Source organism: Miscanthus floridulus, unplaced genomic scaffold, assembly GCF_019320115.1.
Source record: "Miscanthus floridulus cultivar M001 unplaced genomic scaffold, ASM1932011v1 os_982_1_2, whole genome shotgun sequence".
NCBI classification, from domain to species: domain Eukaryota; kingdom Viridiplantae; phylum Streptophyta; class Magnoliopsida; order Poales; family Poaceae; genus Miscanthus; species Miscanthus floridulus.
The window spans coordinates 21907-37829 of record NW_027098561.1 but is presented as its reverse complement, the minus strand read 5'-3'; the positions used below and the strand labels follow the sequence as shown (position 1 = coordinate 37829).

The 15923-nt window shown below is 45.1% G+C and overlaps 1 protein-coding gene across 1 annotated transcript; it reads left to right on the top strand.

The window, feature by feature from the left end:
• Positions 1 to 1654: 1654 nt before the first annotated feature.
• LOC136535485 (uncharacterized) lies at positions 1655 to 4499 on the top strand. Its single transcript, XM_066527743.1, has 8 exons — positions 1655 to 1884; positions 1989 to 2043; positions 2143 to 2223; positions 2500 to 2598; positions 2951 to 3010; positions 3216 to 3338; positions 3849 to 3926; positions 4042 to 4499. Exons 1-8 carry the CDS (start codon positions 1655 to 1657, stop codon positions 4120 to 4122), a joined length of 807 nt encoding a protein of 268 aa, XP_066383840.1. The 3' UTR covers positions 4123 to 4499.
• The last annotated feature ends 11424 nt before the right edge of the window (positions 4500 to 15923 follow it).

Here is a 15923-nt window from a genome sequence, read left to right as displayed (position 1 = left end):
TATAATTAAATCTGAAAATTTGAAGTTACTAAGGGGAAATATAATATGTGAGCCCTATGTGTGGGAAAAATTGGTTAAAAAACCTGAGCCGCCATAATGTTGGCCTACCTGATAGTTAGGTGTGTCTAATTAAGAAAATATGAATTACTATTACGTTGGACAGAGTGCCTATATAGCCTATTTCTATCCTGCCTCCACAATGACATATAAGTAGACTCTTGTGCCTCATATATATGTTTCATCGATCAGTAAGACAAAAACAACGTGCTTCAAGGCAAAACATTTGCAGTTACGAAATTGCATACACATTCTCAAATCTATGTCATCTCGGAGTGGGATGCATCTGGAGTTCTAGCTGCAACAAAGACAGGGGCAAAGGTGTGCTGCATGGTATAGTGGATATTATCGGTAGTGCGAGCCGGTGGACAAGTGAAATCGGATGAGCTACGACGAGCACTACTGGAGCAGGTCCGGCAACAAGGCCAAGCAGTGCGGCACCTGCGTCCAGGCCCACCAGAAGCAGGAAGCCCAATGCCAGAGTCAGGGGCCCGACCTGGGTTAACTGAGTTTTTTATAGACGTGTAAACATGAGAGGAAGGGGCTAACAAGATTGTAACAAACTAAACATTATTCAAGTTGTCCTCGTCACTGTTGTCTGTTCTTCCCCTTCCTCGAGTCTTCTTCTCTCCCTGATCCATTGGTAGCTAACAATTGGTATCAAATGATCCCAAATGGGAACAGAGCTTCTCCGTCCTTGATCGCGACGGCATCTCCTGCGCCGCCGCCGAGGATCAGCGCCTCGTCGCCTGTGAAGCAGTCTACACTGTTTGGACTGCCTCAGTGTCACGCACGCCGACGCCGAATGGGACGACCATGTCGTCGTGTTGGAGGCCGCTGGCATCGATCTCGGTACCTAGTGCCTGGAGGTCAAAGACGTCGCCGATGACCTGAAGCTGGAGATCCAGAAGATCACCAAGCATCGGGACCACACATTGTTCGACGCCTCTTTCCGTCTCCGATATCGACGGCCATGCGCTCGTCTGCCAGACCAACCGCCAACTTGCCTGACGGGCACTGCATCGAATCGTCTCAACAAGATACGTGGTCTAGGGTCGTCACAACGTGGACCCATGTCCCGGTCAAGGGTACATTGCCAGATCCCCCTCCTGTTGTTGGTCATTTTGGCTCTAGTTCGCCACGGCCGCCGCCTCCTGTCGTTCCGCTTTGGCCGCCACAATTCCAAACCATCCTGATCCAGTTCATCAGCTTCCCCAACCTGGTCGCACTACGTGAAAAACGGTTTGTAGCAACGGGATAAATTTTTTTTAGGGGCGGCTGGTGATGGAGCCGCCCCTACAGTGGTGTGCTCAGGAGCCCAGAGACCAGCCGCCCTTACAAATGAAACAGCAGTGGCGGCTGGTGATACGAGCCGCCCCTACAAATAGGTCTAATTTGTAGGGGCGGCTTATTCACGAGCCGCCCCTAGTATTGCTATTTGTAGAAGCGGCTGGTTATTGAGCCGCTCCTACAAATAAATACCAGAACCCGCACGCGACACCGACCGCAGATCGTTCGTCTCTTTCTCCTCTCAGCCCTCCTCCCTCGTTGGCGAATCGACTCAAACCCTAACCCCTCTCCTTGCCAATCCCCACCCATGGATCGCGACCGCTCCTCACGCCGCACTCGCGACGACAACGGGCACCACCGATCCCGCGACCGGGACGACGACCGACACCACCGCCGCAGTCGCCACGACACCGACGCTCACCACCGGCGCGACGGTGGGGACGAGGACTGCCGCCGCGGGAACCGACGGTCCGTTTCCCCGTCTGAGTCTCCGCCACCCTCGTCGAAGCGGGACCGCTCGTCTAGCCGCCCACGGGGGTCCGTCGAGCGCCGCGACTCCACCGACCGCGAGCCGCAGTCGTCGTCGCGGAAGCAGAAGGGCCACGAGGGCGGTGGCGACGGGGACCAGCCCGGCTGCAAAGGGGGAAAGCGGGTCAGGGCATCCGTAGATCCGCGGTCACTTCAACTCCAAGCAAGGTATTTTGGTCCTACTGAATTCAAGTATTCAGTGTGCTTCCTACATCTGACTTTTTTTTTCGAGCAATACATTATACATCTAACCATCATTATTTCCAGGTCCATAAAGCTGTTGATGCCTGCAAAGGTGTTCTGAGAGGATTACATAGTAGCCGAATTGTGGAAAGGGAGCTCGACCGGGTTAGTCGAACTTTGCTTGTCCTTTTTCATTCTGTAATTCATATCACAGAACCAGTACATGTAGGATTGGTGTGCTTATGGATCTATGTTGTCAGTATAATAATATTACATTTGGGCACATTAATTTTTTGTGTAAGTGCTTTAATACCTTTTTGGTTGAAATTTGAATACACATCTTAAAAATTAAGTCATGCATCTCATAGATTAAGATACAACATTTTAGCTGTGTATTGAACTTAGAATGCTTCTATACCATCTGAAACTCATAATTTTCAGGCAAAGAGGACGCTGTTGATGAAACATGAGGCTGAGACGAAGACAAATGCCTGGCTTGGTTTGCTAGCCCATCTACAGTCTTCGTCTGTACCAAGAAAGGTGAAATTCATTTATTGTTTATCATCTCATATTCTCAAGAACTAAGGACCAAACTTTTCTTGTGCTGGCATTTTTTTTAACCATGTGATGAACTCATGATAGAAAGAAAGTTTTAGCTGTGCATTAAATTAGGCATAAAATGCATTAACCCGTGACTAATCATGACAAATGCCTGTATGTACACGCATATGCACTTGGTGGCTTGGGCATGCACTCTTTGTTTCGTCTGTTTTAAAATTATCTATTAGCCACCACCTTGATACATGTTTATCTTTTGATGTTTGATATCTGTTTGGAGTTTGGCTGCACATGGATCATGTATTCGTGCTATACTGAATTCTAACATTTGCAGGTTCTAGTAATCGTTGTGCTTCTAAAGATGATAATGAGGAGGCGATTTTCCATAATCCAGGCAAGTATACTCTTTTTTTTCCAATGTCTATTTCTACTTAAAAGTATTGCAAACCTAGATTTTTATTGAAGTTGTGTAATTCCAATTGTAGTAATTGGTACTTGACAATTTGCATCTCTAACATATAGGAATCTCTTAGTGTACTATATTTTAGCGACTTCAAGAACCTATTTTTAGTTGACATCATGCTTTTATATATTGACAGTGGGAGGCCCTTGCCCTTTTGTTAATCGGAATATCTGTTAATCAGCTGAAATCATTGCCAGAAGGTTCTAGTGCACTAGGTCTTCCTGTTGCAGCTGGAGCCTACCTATATACACTGTTTTTTGTAAGTTCTGATTTTCTCATAATTATGGTAATGCACATGTTGATGCAATGTAAAACACATCTCCCATGAAATTTGGAATGCTAGTTTAATTTCTATGCACTCAATTTTTCTTGGTGAGCTCTTTTTCTTCCATGTACAGATTACAGAATAGGCATGGTGCTCTTGCAGTCAGTGGACTGCAGCACAATGTTTGCATCTGCATTGGACATTAGCTGTAGTAATAATATTAATAAATTCTGCAACCATTCCATCTCTTCGACATATCGTTGAGCCCCGTCTGTTTGACAGTTCCAGGTTTCAGGCTTCCAGCCATTTTCTATTCAGTCATAGAACTGATCTAGGTTCATTTATCTCTTTCCAAAACAACAATATTCACAACTCAAGGATTCAGAACTAGAATAGTCTAAGCACTCTTGGACTAATTTACTAGTATAACGGCTTCACATAGAGACAATATGTGTTTTTTTTCCTCATTTAGTTGATATTTCTTACAACTTTATGCAAAACCAGGTAACAGTTCCCGCATTGGCTTCAGTTTACAATGAAAAGGCTCTTAAAAGCCAGTTTGATACCAGTATTTACCTTCAGGTATGTGTCCATTTGGTTAGTTGTCTTGCCCTGGCATTCTATTCTAAGCTATCTTGCTAATGCTTTTATGATCTGTGTGAAGCTAATGATCGCTATTTTTATCTCATGTTTTCAGAACTTGTTTCTGTATGGTTATGGTGCGATATTTAACTTTCTTGGGCTTGTGATCACTGCCATCATCCAAGGTAATTATTGAGAATGCATGTCTACTTGAAAGCAACGTGCTTATTGCATAGTCGTTTTAAAATGTTCTATTGAGTTGAGCAAAGTTGTCAATTACTCAAGGCTATATAAATACTATTTTTTTTAGATATCGTGTCGATTGCCATACAAATTGAGCCCTGATATTTGTTATATATCGTGTGAAAGGTCTATGTTTTGATAGTAATGCTTGTTCATGTGAGATTGAACGGTCTAGTTTTTTTTGGCAAAGTAGTCCTACAGTCCGAGTCCTGGAATTGACCCAATTTTATATATGGTTAAGTATTCATACATAAACTTCGATTCTTGTGTAGTTATAGCTTGCAGCTACTATTTTTCCAAAGCACTTGGATTTCAACAAGCTAATTTACAAAACAGACCCCACTTGATAATGCTAACATGGCAGTCTGAAATATTTTTCTTCAGTAAGAAGTGCATTCAGTTAATGTGACATGGAAGAATTGTCCATATTCTGAATGGATGTTGCACTAAGTTTCCTTATGCATGCTAATTTGTGATCTAGTGTTGTATCCTGATGACTGACGGCAGTGAGACGAATCTTACTTGACCAATGAGTCTATGTCTAAGGAATATTTTGTGATCTAGTATTGCTATGTGTCAATTAGGATGGCCAGCTTCATAGTAAAACTATGTATCTATGCATCTAGATATATGCTATGTCTGAAACAGAGGGAGTAGCACTATTGCCATGTTTGTAATACTAATTTGTAGTCCTTAAGAAAAGGGTCACTCTTCTTTTTATTGCCCAACTGCCACAGTTTAGCTCATCAATCATCATTGCATGTAAAATGTCTTTTTATTCAGATAATTGAGAGGAAACCTGAGCTAGCTAAGCTAGAGACACTTGATTGTGGGAAGCCTTATGATGTATTTGTTGGGTGGGCCATTTCAGTTTATTGTGTCTAACTGTCTATGTATAAGATGTTGTTGACTAAGTAACTGATTTACTTATATTTATGTTTCTTCATATGTTCTTGCTTTACTTATTCTGATTCTGACTCTAAAGCCTATTGTACGGAGAACAACGTGAATTGTAAATTTAATTTTTTTTTGCGGAAAAATGATTTGTAGGGGCGGTTGGTACTGTAGCCGCCCCTACAAATCGATTTGTAGGGGCGGCTGGTGTTTCCAGACCGCCCCTATAAATCGATTTGTAGGGGCGGCTACAGTACCAACCGCCTCTACAAATCAATTTGTAGGGGCGGTCTGGGAACCGCCCCTACAAATGCATGATTTGTAGAGACGGTATGGTAGGGGCGGCTGGCCGAACCGCCCCTACAAATGCACTGTAGCTGCCCCTGGAAATCATATTTGACGTAGTGTCGCCTCCCTAAACTCAATTTTGCCACATTCGATGGAGATAACCCACACCTTTGACGCACTCCCTGTGAGAAATATTTTGATATGTATGGGATCGAGGAGTACCTTTGTATCTATGTCGCAAAAATGCACTTTAACGCCCATTGGTGGCAGTCTGTGGAATCCAAGTTGATGAATTGCTCGTGGTCCTCTTTCTGTCGCCTCCTTCATGATCATTTCGATCTTTACCAGCATTAGCTCCTAATTCGTCAGTTGCTCAATATCATTCAACTTGCGTCGGTGTCTTGATACATCACTCAATTCACTGAATTAGTTCATCATTTATCTGGTTATTCTTCACATATTGATCATATGTTCTCTACCATGCGCTTTATTGATGGCATGCGTTCTGATATTAAGTCAAAAAAAATTATCAACTTCCTTTGACCTTTTGACACATGTCCATGCTCCGTTCCAGCTCCGTCATTCCTCTGTTCGTCGTTCCCCATCTCTCTCTCTCTCTCTCTCTCTCTCTCTCTCTCTCTCTCCTCCTCCTCCTCCTCCTCTCGCATCTCATGGTGGCGGTGGCAGTGGCGTCCACCATGGATCATTTGCCTCAATGATATGGAAAGAGTGATGATGCCTGCTATATTTTGTTTCAAGTTTTAAGGTTTCCAAATCTTGCTAAAGTTCAAATTAAGGGAAGAACAAGTATATTGAAGCATAAGAAAACAAAATAGCGATTTTTGCAAAAACATTAGAAGGTATAGAAGCGAATTGTTGTAATGGAAAAAGGAGGACAGTCTATCTATAATTGACACAAACATTTTCAGAACCCCAGCGCCTTAGTTTTTAGCTACAGAGAAGGACGGGTAGCACACATGGAGCATAGGTTCTTCCTAGTGCTCTTCTAGAGAAATACAAATTGTTGGATCACATATCATTTAGAAAAGCACCACGTGTTGCTTGATGTAGACTGCATTGCTCTTATTATTAGGCACTAGCATAACTGAACTAATTTTCTTGACCTGGAGTTGCCCGGGTTCCTCTTCAATTTTAATCTTCAGTAACACGTTTTTATGTGTCACTATATGTATCCACATCAGAGATGCAATATAAGTGACGTGTTTTTTTTCACGTCGCTAATGTGGAAATCTGACACAGTACCTGATGGATGGTTAGGATTCTCTCATTATGAAAACTAGCAAATATGCCCGTGCCTTGCAATGGAAGAAGAAAAAAACTATCAGACGTTAATAGAACATAAGGACAAAAATATTTTATATATATATATATATATATTTATATTTTATCTTTTTCATAAATTTTAATGGCTATAATTTATTTTGTTATGATCATGACATCCATAATAAAGTTAATATTGTTAAATATGACAATGTCCTATTAAGTCTAACGAATTAAAATACTCCCATTGTTCCAAATCTTAAGTTGTTCAGACTTTTTTTTAGATACATAGCTTTTATTACACGTTTCTACGTATATACATTATATCTAAATACATAGTAAACAGGTTAGCTTTCCGTCCATGGAGTTGTGGTACCGTGTCCATCCTGGTTTCTTTTTTTTCTTTCCTATGTTTTTCGCATGTATGTTTTTTTTTCACGATCAGTTTTCCTTTTCTTTGCGTTCTTTTTTTTCTCCATGTTATATTTTCCTGAGGAACGAACGATGAAAGTGAAGAGTTACGGAAGCAGCCGACTTAATAATAAGAAGTCTAAGAGTTGGATTTGACTTGCAGGCAAAATAAAATATGAAAAGAAAATTGCAACAAACTCAGCTCCTACATGGACTCACAGACTAAAAAAGGGAAACAGCGGACATATTCAGACAAATGTACTCAAGATTTCAGTTTATGATTTAATTAATTAGACTATCAGCCGATCCAAATTTTAATAAAAATAAATTTTGTTTCTAATCAAAACTACATTGATAATTTAGTTGTAGAAATCTCTGTTTTTTAGAAAAGAATCAAGCTCAAATGGCTCATAATATTAGATTTATTATTTGTTATTCAGAAAAAAACAGAAAACCAGAAGAGAGGACGTGTGTAACCAAAGAGGCAAAGATAATAACCAACAAATGGGAAACCACATCAGACACAGAAAGAGGAAAAGAAAATCGGAAGCACATGGTGGCAAGCAAAACAGAAACAGAGCAACCAGAAACTCCATCGGAACCGAAAAAAACAAGCATAGAAAAAAAGGAAAAAACCGGAAGTGGACATGGAAAATGGGGAACGGAGCAAATAGAAAATGCATCAAAGGAAAATGGATTTGGAGTCGTGTGTCCCAATAAAAAAACGACCACAGAATAAAAAAGCAAAAAAAAGAGATAAAAATTACCGTGGTTTAATATTAGGAAGAAATTTCTGTGGTTTAATATTAGAGTATGAATAATAATAACTCATAATGTTCTTTTTCTATTTGGATTTAGATTTGGATCGTGCTATTAAAAATAAGAGAATTGCAATCAGAAATCGTATTGTGCTAGACAAAAGCTATTCTAACTCATATGAGCATGGGTTATATATAATAATCCGGACCGAAGAAACTCTCCATTGTCCGGTAGTTAAAGGGATACAGACAAAAAAAGGATGGACGAAAAAATGGCTGAAATTTTTTACTCTTTATTATTAGGTATATAGATATAGATATAGATATAAATATAGACTAAGGTGAGTACATCTGGCATCACAACCGGAAAAACGTCCTTTGCCCAGAGCCGCGATTTTTGCCGAGAGCAAAAACGCGGGATCTCGGCAAAGAAACCGTTTGCCGAGCGCGGCTCTCGGCAAACACGGGCCGTCGGGAACTCACAAGATTGCCGTGGGCCTGCATCTCGGCAAACAACAACTCTCGGCGAAGTGGGCCATTTTGCCGAGAGCCCCGCTCGGCAAAAAATGACCTTCGGCAAAATGGGCCTTTGCCATGGGCCGCACTCTCGGCAAAATCAGGCTCTCGGCAAAACATTGCCGTGGGCCCATCGCCGTGACTTGCCCTGACAGCGTCACCACTTTGCCGAGAGCCCCAACGTTATGGCTCTCGGCAAAACTGTTTGCCGAGAGCTACTCTCGGCGAATATTTGCCGAGAGCCCCTCCCAGGCTCTCGGCAAACGTGGTTTCTATATTTCATGTGCATGTGTTTCTCTTCTCCTAACTCTCTCCAATTAAATTGTTTTTTGTTTCATATGCTCCAAACTTTTTTTCTCTATACACATACTACAGGTTGTACTCAATATTAAAATTTTGTGTATTTTTGTAATTATTTGCTATATATAATTAATTAATTGCATTTAAGGAGTTTTTTTAATCGATTAAAATTTGAACAGCGATTGATCTAAACACGGGAACAAATTAAGTAGAAAATGATATTCATGCTATTTATGCATTATTGGGGGCAAATAACATCTTGTTGACGTTTTTTTCACCTTTTATTTTACGAATCGAAGACCACGAACATATGTCGCCGAACGATTTAAAAATTCTTAATAAAAGGAAACGAATTCGGAAAATTGTGATATTTGCAATGAAGTCATGGTATCACACTTGGAGGCTGTGGTAAAAAATTGAAAATGTTTCGCGCAAGTGGTTGCGTATGATTCTTATAATCTGAGACATCTCCGAATAAGTTTCATAAAGTTGAGAAGGATCCACTAGGATTTTCAAACAATGTCACGGTCGAATTAGTTTTGGAGTTCCAAACTTTTTGTATAGCCATTAGAGAGCATAAGTTGCAACACGGCCAAATTTCGTATTTTTCCGGAGCCGTTTGCTATTTATTAATTTTTTTTTGGATATTCTTTGCCGAGAGCTTCAGGGGATTGCTCTCGGCAAAGCTTCTTTGCCGAGAGCAACTGGGCCCGCTCTCGGCGCAGATTTCTTTTTTTTTTACCTAGCCTGGATCAATGGTTTGCCGAGAGCTGCTCTCGGCAAATATTTAAATTTTTTTTGAGAAATATCATTTTTTGTTCAGTTTGTTAGACGAATAAAAAATATTTAAAAAAACTTTTCTTTGCCAAGAGTAGCTCTCGGCAAACAATAATTTTTTTTAAATATTTTTTTGTGCAGTTAGCTAGTTAAAAATTTCGAACGAAATTTGAAAAAAAAAACTTTGCCGAGAGCCGGATCGGGGGGCTCTCGGCAAAGGTGGAGGGTTTGCCGAGAGCCTCCCAGATCTGGCTCTCGGCAAAGTGCCTTCCCACTTAACCGTTTCGGGCCTTATCTCTCTCACTCTCTCGCCGCCGCAGCCCCGCAACCCGCTCCTGCTCGCCCCAGCCCGCCACGCCCGGCCGCGCGCGCTGCCGCCGCCGCTCCGCCCGAGCCTCGCCGCCGCCGCGAGCCACGCCGTTGCCGCGAGCTACGCCTCCGCCCGAGCCACGCCGCCGCCCGAGCCACACCGCCGCCGCAGCCCGGCCGGGCGCACTGCCGCCGCCGCTCCGCCCGAGCCTCGCCGCCGCCGCGAGCCACGCCGTCACCGCGAGCTACGCCGCCGCCCGAGCCACGCCGCCGCCGCAGCCTGGCCAGCCCGCCCCATCCCGCCACGCCCGCCCACGCGCGCCGGCGGCGGCCGCCGACCCGCCCCTAGCCCCTCCACGGCCGGCCAGGCCATCCAAGCCCGCCCAGCCCCAGCCACGCCACGCCCCTGCGCCGGCCACGCTCCCTCCTCTCCCGCCCCGCCGCGCGCGCCCCTCCTCGGTCCTCGCCCGCGCCCTGACTCGCCCTCGCGCATGCCCCGATTCGCCCTCGTCCTCGCCCGCGCCCCTCCTCGTCCTCGCCCTCGGGCTCGTCCTCGCTCGCGCTCTGACTCGCCCTCGCGCGCTCCTCAACTCGCCCTCGGCCTCGGCCTCGTCCTCACCGTCGGCCTCGCCCTCGGCCTCGTCCTTGCCATTGGCCTCGCCCTCGCCCTCGCCATCGCCGCGGAGAGGAACAAGGTATACTAAGTAGTATTAGTGGTAGTAGTAGTGAGTAGTAGTTAGTAGTTGTAGTAGTGGCATTAGTAGTGGTATTAGTAGTAGTTAGTAGTTAGTAGTTGTAGTAGTGGTATTAGTAGTGGTAGTAGTAGTTAGTGTAGTTGTAGTTGTAGTTGTAGTAGTTAGAGTAGTAGTAGTTGATACTTAAGCTGCATGTGGTTCCTTGATATATATGTGGTTGTCGGCCATCGTGCCGTGGTTTTCTTTCAGGTTTGGAAACCTCACCGTTCAGGGGAGATGCTGCCGAATTTTTGAGTTGACGTTATTTTCCTTCTTTCTTTCTTTTTGCAGGAGCCGAGTCGGAGTACCCCAGTGTCCCCAGGTCTGCCCGCACTGCGTCGCCTCGCCACTGCACCGACCCGCCACGGCCCCGCTAGCCTGACTTCACCGCCACCTGAGGTATAACCACTCTTTCTTTGTCCTGGTCATGTATCTCCACGTAACCCAGTTAGGTGTCTCCCGTTCGAAAGAGATACGGTTAGAAATATGCAGATCTTTGCATATCAATAACCGTATCTGTTTCGAATTGTCCATGTTTTTTTGGACAGCCCGAGGATGCGCAGATGGTGTTAGTTTCCATGGTCTGCTCCGATCTGAGACAGAGTTTCGACAGTACCTTCCTAGTTGTTCTCTGGATACACAATCTCCCTGTTGGGACGTGTATTTGGAGAACAGCGGGGAGGTGATGCCGAAATTCTGTTTCGGATAGGACCAGACCATGGGAACTAACACCATCGACGCATCCTCGGGTGGGATTAGGACCTATCCTTACCTATTAGATGGTAGGAACGACGTGTAGATGCAAGTCCATGGTTATATTTATTACTTGGTGATATATATGTTAGAGGATGGATGACCGTGAGTAGATGTACTCGGGCCGCCAGAGCGCCCGTGAGATTACCAGAGAATGGGTCGACAAGATCGAGGCTTTCATCAAGCAAGTATTTGACCAGGCTCCCAGGAGCACGTGCCGTTTTTTGTCCCTGCATCAACTGTAAGAACAGAAAGAGGCAGACAAAGGAGGTGATGACTTCACATCTGGCTAGGCATGGATTTACGAAAAACTATACCCAGTGGACCCACCACGGTGAAGCCGATCGTGTGAGAGAGGAGGTGGTGAGACCACGTGTCGAGGATTACAATGCTGATGCCGGGGTAGCAGCTTGGTTAGATGACTTTCACGAAGCACACTTCGCTGAAGGATGTAGGCAGCAGGAGGAGGAGGAGCCAGAGGCAAGCGCAAAGGCGTATTACGACATGTTGTCTGCGGCAGGGAAACCCCTTCATGGCCACACACAGATTTCAAAGCTTGATGGCATTTCACGCTTAATGGCCTTAAAGTCCCAGTTCAACCTCAGTCGAGAGAACTTTGATGAAATGTTGATAGTTATTGGCTCCATCCTTCCGGCCGATCACCTTCTGCCATAGAACATGTACGAATCGTAGAAGGTCCTTCGTGCACTTAAGATGCCGTATGAGCAGATACATGCTTGTCCGAAGGGCTGCAGTCCTCTTTAGAAAAGCACACGCGGATGCAAAGTACTGTCCAAAGTGTAAATCCTCTAGGTATCTGGAGGTAGACTCTGGTGATGGTGAGAAGAGGCAGAGTCCGTACCCAGTGAAAATCCTACGGTACCTTCCATTCATACCGAGGATACAACGGCTATTCATGATAGAGGAGTCCACGAAATAGATGATATGGCACAAAAATGGAAAAAGATACAGTCCTGAGAAGATGGTACATCCAGCCGATGGTGAAGCATGGCATCACTTTGATAACATTCATCGTAACAAAAGTGGGGAGGCACGTAATGTGCGTGTTTCACTGGCAACAGATGGGTTCAATCCTTATGGAATGATGGTTGTCCCATACACTTGTTGGCCCGTGTTTGTTATCCCTCTCAATCTCCCCCCTGGCGTCTCCTTCCAACGACAGAATGTGTCCTTGTCGTTGATAATTCCAGAACACCCTGGGAATAACATGGGTGTGTTCATGGAGCCTTTGTTCGATGAACTGGTCCATGCTTGGGACCATGGTGTATGGACTATACGATCGAGCTACAAAGACAAACTTCAACATGCATGTTTGGTATCAATACTCCATGCATGACTTCCTAGCATATGGGATATTCAGCGCTTGGTGTGTTCACGGGAAGTTTCCATGCCCCTTGTGCAAGGCAGCTCTGCAGTTCAATTGGCTGCAGAAGGGCAGCAAATATTCCGCGTTTGACAAACATCGACAATTCCTCCCTGCTGAGCATCCATTCAGACGAGACATCAAGAACTTTACTAAAGGTGTCATGGTTACAGACCCCGCACCACAGATGATGACCAGTGCCGAGGTTCATGATCAGATAGATGCTCTCTGGATCAATGAAAAAGATGGTAGGTTCGTGGGATATGGTGAGGAGCATATGTGGACTCATAAGTCGCCCTTGATGATGCTCCCCTATTATAACGACCTTCTTCTTCCACACAACATTGATGTAATGCACACCGAGAAGAATGTTGCCGAGGCGCTTTGGGCAACGATCATGGACATTAAGGATAAGACGAAGGACAATGTAAAGGCGAGACTGGACCTGGCAATGATATGTGATAGACCAAAGCAACACATGCAACCTCCTAGAAGCGGCAAGAAATGGACAAGGCCTAAGGCCGATTACAGATTGAAACCGGAACAAAAGAGAGAAGTATTAGAATGGTTCAAAACATTAATGTTCCCTGATGGGTATGTAGCGAATCTGAGGAGGGGAGTGAACTTATCTACCTTGCGAATCAACGGCCTGAAGAGTCATGACTATCACATATGGATTGAGTGTCTTCTTCCGGCGATGCTCCGAGGCTATGTCCCTGAGCATGTGTGGAAGACGCTAGCCGAGTTGAGCTATTTCTTCCAGCCAGCTTTGTGCCAAGGAGTTATCTCGTAGTGTGGTTGCAGAATTGGAAAAAATAGCACCTGTGTTGCTCTGTAAGTTGGAGATGATCTTTCCACCCGGCTTCTTCAACCCGATGCAGCATTTGATTCTGCACCTCCCATATGAGGCACGAATGGGGGGGCCCGTGCAGGCCCGTTGGTGCTATCCAATCGAGAGATGTCTAAAGGTTCTTCGGAAGAAATGCAGAAACAAATGCAAAATCGAGGCTTCCATGGTGGAGGCATTCGTTTTAGAGGAGGTTACTAACTTCACACAAGCATACTATGGTGACAAGCTTCCTAGTGTGCATAATCGACCCCCTCGTTACAATGCTGGTGAAAATGAATCAAAACTCAGCCTTTTCCAAGGGCAACTTGGAAGTGCGAGTGATGCGACCTCATTGTTGTTGAAAAACAAAGAGTGGCTCACAATCATGATATATGTGTTGACCAATCTTACCGAAATGGAGCCGTACATGCAGTAAGTTGCTTCTTGCAAGAACTTGTTAATTAAATATGCCGTCAACATTCTGCATCCAACCTCCTTGTTTCTCGTTGTTACAGGGAGTTTATTAATGAGAACTGGCATCTATCAAGGGAACCTACCCCGCAAGAACAGTGACACCATTCTTCATCAGGGTGTGGGAAATGGAATTTCCGATTTTATTTCTTGGTTCAAACAAAAGGTACTATGCAATTTAGCTCGTTCGCCGATTGACATTCCCAGTTGCTTGTACATTCCAATTTAACGATCTATCCTCCTTGACCTTGCAGAGCCAAACCGATTTGACTATGAATCCAGAGTTGAGACAGGTTGCCAATGGCTTTGAACATAGGGTCAAGTCATTTTCTGGTTATGATGTGAATGGATACCGATTTCACACAACAAGACACGAGTAGAGCCGGCCCAATCGAAGAACCACGAATTCCGGAGTTTTTACTGGCGACCTTGATGGGGCCAAGTATTATGGAAGAATCAAAGAAATATATGAACTTAGGTTTCGTGGTCGCAAACATCTTAACCCTGTCGCATTCAAATGCCATTGGTTTGATCCTCAAGAAACGAGACGAAGTCCTTCCCTTGGGCTAGTAGAAATTCGATAGGATTCCGTCTATGGCGGAAAGGATGTCTATATTGTGGCTCAACAGGCCACACAAATTTATTATCTCCCCTACTCATGCCAAAGGGACCCTAGTCTTCAGGGTTGGGATATTGTGCACAAGGTATCGCCGCACGGTAAAGCACCTTCCCCAAACGCCGAAGACTACAACTTTGACCCAAACACATATGATGGAGAGTTCTATCAAGAAGAGGGCCTACAAGGGACTTTTGAGATTGACTTAACCAGAGCTATGGAAATGGAAGTAGACAATGAAATGGATGTTGATGTGGACAAGGGGGATGAGGTGGAAAATGCGAAGGACTTGGCGTTACTTGAAGGATTACATATTGGCAATGTCAATGATGACATAGTTGCTCCTTTGGAAAGTGTTGAACATTTCGATATGGCTGATAGTGATGATGAGAGCTATGATCCAGCTAATCCCGATGGGGATGATTATTTCTAATACATGTAATATTATGTTATTTTGAAATTATGCTTTACTTATTTTGCATCTCTTTATAATAATGTCTTGTTTATGATCTATCTAATCCGATCTTATTGTTTATGTCCTATAGGTGATTGTGCAAAGATGGCGGGCCGTAGAGCTTTGCGGGCGGTCAGGTCGCTTTACGACACGGGGGCAGTACACCAGGGCCCTCAGGTGAAGCTGGGGGGTCGGCACCACCTCAGGGGAGGAGGAGGAGGGCGGCCAGGAGGAGGCCTAGGGCGCCACCGCCTCAGCCTGCAGCAGCAGCAGCACCAGAGCCCGAGGAGGAGCGGGAGGAAGAGCAGGTGGACGAGCAGGCTCAGCAGGGAGAGGCCGAGCTGCAGGCCGAGCAGGAGGCCGAGCAGCTGGACGAGCAGGAGGAGCGGGAGGACGAGCAGGAGGCCGAGGCAGGAGGTTCCAGTTCCACCGAAACCTCGGGTGTCTACCAACGAGGTCTGGCGAGCCTACCTGAGCGGCCGATACCTGATGCTCTACGCCCGGTCATTCGACCCGTTGGGCAAAAGTACGTAACTTTTACATTTTTTTCGCTCCTACATATGATAGAATCACAATGGAAACTAACAGTTTTTTCTTAAACACTTACGCAGGTCTTGGAAGGTCGTGGTCCCAGGTGCTCACAAAAGGTTGCCCAATGGCATCCTGGGTCTTCTTTGCAGGGAACACTTCCCAGGCTTGGTTCGCTACGCTGAAGCTCTGGAGCCGGCCTACACGTACGAGCACTACGTCGCCGCCCCTAATGCGGAGGACGAGACGGGCCGCACGTACGAAAGCGTGGCGGAGCGGGTTATGTGTGAGTTTTGGGTAAGTCTTCCTCCCACTACTTTGCTCAATACATTGCATTCGCCAGAGTTTCTTGAACCAATGTATTGATACATCTTTTCTATATGCAGGACTTCTTCAAATGCGCCGAGGACTACAAGGCGAGGGCGGCCAAGGCGTTGGCCAAATCTTTTAG

Coding starts and splice junctions, on each gene's coding strand:
- LOC136535485 (XM_066527743.1), top strand. CDS start 1,655: ATGGATCGCGACCGCTCCTCACGCCGCACTCGCGACGACAACGGGCAC. Junction 2,044..2,142: donor TCACTTCAACTCCAAGCAAG/GTATTTTGGTCC, acceptor CATTATTTCCAG/GTCCATAAAGCTGTTGATGC. Junction 3,339..3,848: donor ACCTATATACACTGTTTTTT/GTAAGTTCTGAT, acceptor ATGCAAAACCAG/GTAACAGTTCCCGCATTGGC.